The following is a 7,535-nucleotide window of genomic DNA, read 5'->3' as shown; positions in this document are numbered from 1 at the left end:
ATAGGTAACAATTTGACAATTTAGTAGTGTCAACCCTGTGGTTATGACCCGTGTATATAGCATATTTGTCCTGAATACAACGTTTGGTGGTGCGCCTGTCAGACGCGGAACGTACAGATAAGGTAATAGGTAACAGGTAAATATACTATTGGTATCGGTAGCGGACTCGACCCGGAACTTCTTAATTATTGGCAATATTAATTACGTGGAAAACAAAAGGGCCTGGAGTGGTGTAATTTTTAATCTACACCTTTGAACTATATTAGTTATATATAAAGTTGAATTCTGTGATTCGTCGTTTTTACGTGATGACGGCTGACAAATTGGACCTCGTAATTTTAGTATTATAGATTCCGTTAGTCTTAGTCCCCTGCTCACCAACGATGAGGTGGAAGTGAGATTTCGAGCAAGATAAGTCCATTTTATTATGCACAAGCACTAAATCCTAGAAATATATACAGATAAAAAGGTTAAAATGTTAAAACATAGCTAATCTCTAATAAAGGTGAAAATGTAATAAATTCATTACTTTACATGTCGGTACGTGCCGAAACTGCATGTTTGTACCTTGGTGTAACTTTACAAACTAACTTAAATTATTTACTTATTTTAAAAACGAACACTATTAGTTGAAACACTTTTCATCCTGAAATATTCACATGAAAGTTACATGTATGCCTTAAGCTATACTACAGAGTTTATAATGACCACTTTATAATTGGTTTTAGAATTCAATATGAACCATATATAATTTGAGTTAAGAAATAATTAATAATTGATAGTCATATTTATTATGAAAATTAAAAAAATATATAGTCAATTACAATTTGATTTAATTTTTATTTATATTTTTACCTGAGTTTACCTGTAAAATAAATGCGCGCAAATGTAATCGAAAGCTGCGCGCAAACGTAAAACATTTTAATCCCCAAATGCGCGCAAACGTAGTGCGCCCGTTGATGTGTAACACAATTGTTTTTCGTACCCTCTTTTATATATAAGTAAGGTCGTTAGTTTTCTTGTTATAATGGTTTTACATTTGTCAATTCGTGTCCTATTATAGCTGACTATGTTTTATGGGCAGTTTGGTCGTTCATTGACCGATAGTTGGTAATCTCAGAATCGTTACGAATGGTGTTCGGCATAGGCCGATTCTTTCTAAAAGTTCCTGAAAAAAGAAAACAAATGTCGGTACGTTTCCCAATGTAGCCTATGCTATCTATTGACATATGTATATACTATGTATAACTTTAAGAAATAATAGAAACACTACTGTACATGTGCATATCTAAGAAGATATATTGACTGAAATGCAAGTATTATACTTTAAACGAACTTATTTATTTTTTTATATATAGCACCCAGCGTATGACCCTGCTTCAAGATTTATAGCGGTTCCATTTTTTCTTGTTTATCTGACCTTTATTGTTTAATTTTGGGAAATTTTTATAGCACTAAGACTGACTAAAAATGTCATTACCATGCACTGTTCGAAGTTGAAAATAGTGATAATAAAATGGTGAAAAGTCAAAAACATCGGTACACCGATATAAGGTGAACATTCTACACTTAATTTGCTTTACTTTAAAAATAGCTACCTGTAATATATGTAGTAGTTTGAATAAGTCGTGAAGCTAGGTTTTGTGAGCAAACGAAGCTATCACAAAAAACATGGTAGCCTCTATTCAGAATATTGGACGCACTCATAAGGTTCATGACAACCGTTGTACCCTGCAACTGTCCTGCTGTTACTGGATTAAAATGTCGCCATCTGTACACAGACATTTGCAAAATGTAACCAGTCGCTGATTCACAAAGCATGCAAAAGGAGTAGGTCCGGTAAGACCCCTTTTTGGCCCCAAAATATAACAGTTTTACAAAATTGTTAAAATGTAAACTTTTAGTTATTTATTGGACAGTTGAATGCTTCTGCTACATAAATATGGGCTGTTTTTTGACAATAAAATGCACATATATCGGGTTGTAGCACCTTTAAGTCATGATAAATTACTGAAATCTTCAAAATTCTATCATTTTAGATAAATTTTAGACGGTCTCCTTGTAAAACGAAAGTGGCCGCATTCGTGTTCATCCTTAATATTGAAATGTAAGTTGTATTTTATGATAATACATAACATATATAAAGGTTGTGGATGAACACGGATGCGGCCACTTTCATTTTTGACAAAAACCATCTGAAAAGTGACGTTTTTTGGCATATTTGAGAGATTTTTCATATTTGAGCTTGAATCGGATCGTTTTTAATGACTAAATCAGTTAAAATCTTTCACTTATACTAATTAAATCAAGTGAAATAGACACTTAAGTCTTTAAAAAGTGGTCAAAATCTTTCGTCAGATGAAACTGAAATTTGAGGCCAAAATGAGTCCTTACCGGACCTACTCCTTTAATTCCAAACTTTGTAGACGTAGATGGGATATCCTGCTTCATTACATTATGACCTTTGGTTGCCATTAAAGTTTCGTCCACATAAACCTCTTTTTTAGGAACGATGAAACGACAAAATTGTTTGTTCATAAAGGATAACAGTGGTCTAAATCTTGAAGCAGGGTCATACGCTGGGTGCTATATATAAAAAAAAAAAATAAAAGCATCTTGAGATGAAGTTACGCTGTAAAGCCCCACGGGAATGGATACCTTATATCCTTATCCGGGACTGAACTTTTGTTTTCAATTGCTTTTAGTTCCCCTCGTAACACTTTATATTTGGAAAGAAAAATTTTGATTTCGTACAAGACATTTAAGGAATCGACGAGGATAAATGGATTAAACGGAAACCTTTATTTTTAACACAAATTGAACGTTCATTTCTATAAAAAAAAATGGTATCACAAAACTAAAAATTAGTCATCAAATAGAGAATGGAATTTGGGAATAAGTCAAAGAGACAACAACCTGACCAAAGAGCAGAAAACAGCCTGATTGTTTAAGCATATCACTATGCGGTATGGAATTTGGTCATTATTGAAGGCTGTACGATGATCTATAGTTGTATATTATTGTGTCATTTTGGTTTCATGTGGAGAGTTGTTTTATTTGAAATCCTATCATTTCTTCGTTTCAATGTTTATGCATGGTTTACAGTCTAATTCGTACCTGTCTCGGGACGTTTCTTGAATAGTCTGATACATATAAAAACTTTAGTATGTCTTGGAAACGATTTCTTGACATGACCTTCTTGAACCAATGGGATGCCTGACTTGGTAAAGATGAATTCCAGTATTCTTCTATGGAGGACTTCCTGATCAAACCTATAGCTAGGAAATACTTCAGTTCATTTTCTGTAAGCCGTCTCCAAGACTTCATTCTGGCATATCTTTTGGCGGTGGCTGCACCTTTTCTGATGACATTTCTTGCATAACTATACAAAGGAATGGCATATCTTAAGATTTATATTTAGAGGACGTCCATTTGTTATTATGTTAGGACAGGAAGATTTTTATGCGGATATTTAATTTCATACGAATGCTAATATTTTTGTTTGTTCATGCTATCTTGGGCAAATATATTTATGTTCTTCTCTATATATAACCATGCAAGGATATTATATTTTTTTTATAAATCCTCATGTCTCCCCTCAAGAAATTCAAACGTTTGTCCACTTTAAATGTTTGCCTTTTTCTCTCAAACTATTAGATGATATATGTATAAAAAGAAAGGCATCGTGTAACGTGAACTATTCTAATTTTTATATTTCCTTATTATATCTCTTCACTTTGATGCGTTTTATTTCGCTAATGAAATGAAAGTTTTATTAAATTGTTAAACAATAATTGATTAAGGTTAATTGGTTTGTCTATTGAATTTTTAAATGGTACAAAAACATTGGAGACATTTTTCCCCCTATTAGTGCTCTTTCAAAATGATTTTACAATGTACCTGTTTGTTCTCCTGACGATTTCTTTTATCAGTTCTATCGAAAACAGCAAATAGAAATATTTAAGTGGTGTTGAATTTGCTGCCGGCATGTTTCGCGGCCCCGGATTCGCACGGAATATTGTGTTCTGCTCCGGTTCTGGAGGAAAAGCTCGCATCCATGGATTGACGGAAACCATTGCACTGAATTTGACAGCAACGACGTCACTGTTTAATCAGAGAATTGTATATGACGTCACGAAAAAAGGAAGAATGTAGAGAAAAAGAAAGAATATTGACAGAATATCAAATTAATGTTTTTACCGGCCTAATCGGCCCATTGGCATTTAAAGAACACCTAAATCGGCCAATCGGCCGGCTGGCAGTTACAGACAACGTCAATCGGCCCGATGGCAGTCAAAGGTAACGTCAATCGGCCCAGCTATTGACTGATATAGTCGAACATATTTAACCCTCTTGATGCCAGATTTTAAAAAATCAACGTTTCGACGTTGCAAATAAGCAATAACAATTTGACGTCGCCAGTGCCGAATTCTTTTGACGTCGTCTTTTTGGCGTTATTTTTTTTCATGTTGATTTATACAGTAGTTTTTTCTACGCAAACGGCATTCACAAGGGCGGTGACCTGGTGAACATTTTGATAATGCTATATTTGCTGATTAAAATCTTTTTATACAAATTTGCATCTTAACGTACATGTACCAATGAGATTCATAAATGTAAAGTTAACTGATATTTTTTTTAGATGCTGTCGAATTCGTGCAATTATAAAAAGTTCTTTTTTGAATTGCAAGATACTATTGTAAAGTATTATGCAATACGTATTTGCCGCCTACAATTTTTGGCTATATATTTTTATATCATAACAGTTTTTAAAAAGATATTTTAGAGTATTTATGGGCGGATTTTACCAAACTATGTTTTGAAAGGCACGGAATTGTCGGAAGTACATTTGTTTATTTGTTCACAATTTTATCTTCGATTGTTTTTGTTTTCTACTGATGTAAACATTTATAATAATATTTTGCAAACCAATTTTGGTAAAATATATGCCAAATTTAAGGATAAAAAATGTGTGTTTAAATATCCAGCAACAGATAGTTGTTCAATGATAAACACAGAGATACGTGTTAAAAAATCTATTGGTCTCCTCTTATGTCTCTTTTCGTTTCTCTTCTTACGAATGCCAAAAAATTGGGTGTTCATTTTGGATTTTTTAATGTGAATCATCGCACAGAGAAATAGAGAATACTTTTATCGACATGATCCTTTTCAGTTAAATTACAAAAATGAATGTCGAACACTCGGAGAACATATTGTTTCATCAGTTTATTCTCTATAATTTGGTAATGAATATTTTATGATCTGATCTGTGGTACATGTATCCGTTTAGTGAAATTCAAATACCTAGCTTCTGTTTAATTCGAAACAGTCAGACTTCAAAAAAAAAAAAGACTGGTCTCTTTAAAATTTCAAGGGAGATACAGATGGTGCATACATGGCCAAAATACCAAAATAATTTATAAGGATGTTTTAAAGGACTCCCCCTATTTTATTCACCTTGACGTTCGTTATTTTTTAATTCTTTTTTTGTAGAGCGAGGAATACATTTTGTACTAAATAAAGATAATTAAATAAGGACAAAGGTTGAACTCATTTGCAGTGCGAGAAAACACTAGTCCACCGACAAAACAATGCATCTGCGATCCTCCAGTTTGGTACACACTTTGAAAGAAAGTAGTGAGTTCGTTAAACAATGCTTATATTATAAATATGATATTCCTTGCATGAGTCAGGTATTAGACAGAAAAGTTAACAAATGAAACCGAACTCCTATTAATCTGGCTCCTTCAAGTCAGGGTTTACTTTTGTTATATAGATTGTTATGTCTTTTGTATCGATTATATTCTTTTTAAAGTATCAACTTTCCAATTTCTAGAACCAGATTGATTCAAAACTCAAAACGTGGGATAGACAATAATTTTTTGCATGTTTATTTTGTTATTGTCTCCACACATTACCGATGTTGCCTCGTAGTCACAAAATGAAAACTCCGGTTGCTGCGTCATACACGCACCTGAGCGTTTAAAAACATCTTCATATCAAAATTCGTAACCCAAATGTTTTTGTTTTTCAGCATTACACATCTTATGATCATCAGTTTGCCTGCAAAATAAACCCGCCATTGTGCTATTTTGTGCCATGGTTACCTTTTGTGTTTCAATTTGCATATATTTCTTTTTGTCTATACAGTGTTTACATGCCATGTTGTTTTTCCTTATTGGCATAGTTGTTTATTTTTTATTTATTGTAAATAAGATCATAATACAATGCTGTCTGCTTTATACCAATTTTGACATTTTTACCTATTATGTCTGTTTATTTTGCTCACTCATTGTTGTCGATATAATGGAATATTATGTGACTGTCATACCAATGAGAGGTTTAGCTAGCTATAAAACCAGGTTAAGTCCACAAATTTTCTACATTAGGAAATGTCTGTACTAAATCAGGAATATGACACTTGTTTTCCATTCATTTGGTATGTTCATAGGGGTTTGATTTTGCCATTTGTTTAGGGATTTTCCGTTTTGAATTTTCCTTGTAGTTCTGTATGATTTTACTTTTTTTCAGAATTAGAGTAACAGCTCCATAGATACAGGGAAAACTTGTATTTTACAACAATGAGTTTTTTGCCTGTGAAAGAGCTTTCAAATGTTTATATATCATATCTTTGTTCAATGTTATGGTGTTTGGATGTATAAATACTCCACACTTGTTGTTGGGTGGAAAGTTTTTAAGTATGGTTCACTTGCTTAAAAAAACAAGGTTTTGATAGATTGAAAAAAAGGTTTTGATTTAATTTAAGGTAAAATTGACCTTGATATAAAGTCATCGTGATATAATAGGAATATGATATGCCCCACATAGTACAATATAACAAATTGATGTTATTATCTATATAATATTATCAATATTGGATATGAACAGTCTATTCGTGTCCTGTAACATTCAAATAGCAACGTCATATGGTGTATTTCCTATAATTGTTTTAGATTGAAAATACTACTGTTTACTAGTACTTGATTTTTATAAAAGAAAAACAATGGTAAATTTACTTTTAACCTATTAATTAAGCAATAGTAGATTCAATACAGTGTACGACATGTATTCAGGTGCAGCTAGTGAGGCAGGAACAACTTGCCCTTTCAGATCACCTGTTCAAGTTTAATCTCATTTTTGTGACCTTCTTTCTGAAGTGTGTTTGTCTTTCCGTGTTGTTTGGTGTTGTCTGAAATTTATTCTGTTTTTATCGACACCTTTGAAGAACAAAAGACATTTTTTCAGTCTGCTACTACATATACAATGTACACAATATTAACCGAAACGAACTGACTTGTTATCTTTGTTAAGGTAGTTCCTAATACTACAGGGAGATAACTCTGTAAAATCAGCTAAACGTTTTAATTACGTTGTGTTTTAAGGGGATATTAAGCTTCTCAATGATCAAAATCGGTGTTTGTCAAATTGCTATATAACCAGTGTTACTTTTCTGACAAAACTGTTGGTTCAAATTTTTTTAAATTTTTATATTTTTGTTAAAGTGTCAAAGTAAATACTTTGTCAAAATTTTATGA

At 32.5% G+C, this 7,535-nt stretch overlaps 1 protein-coding gene across 1 annotated transcript; it reads right to left on the bottom strand.

Moving 5' to 3' along the window:
- Positions 1–1,584: 1,584 nt before the first annotated feature.
- LOC139483093 (piggyBac transposable element-derived protein 4-like) lies at positions 1,585–3,989 on the bottom strand. Its single transcript, XM_071267126.1, has 4 exons — positions 3,901–3,989; positions 3,118–3,382; positions 2,404–2,586; positions 1,585–1,848 (listed from the first exon to the last, which is right to left on the bottom strand). The coding sequence occupies exons 1-4, from the start codon at positions 3,987–3,989 to the stop codon at positions 1,585–1,587; spliced, it is 801 nt and encodes a 266-aa protein (XP_071123227.1).
- Positions 3,990–7,535: the final 3,546 nt, after the last annotated feature.

Source organism: Mytilus edulis, chromosome 7 (genome assembly GCF_963676685.1).
Source record: "Mytilus edulis chromosome 7, xbMytEdul2.2, whole genome shotgun sequence".
NCBI lineage: Eukaryota > Metazoa > Mollusca > Bivalvia > Mytilida > Mytilidae > Mytilus > Mytilus edulis.
Note: the sequence above shows the minus strand (reverse complement) of the source record. Positions and strands in the feature narration are given on the sequence as shown.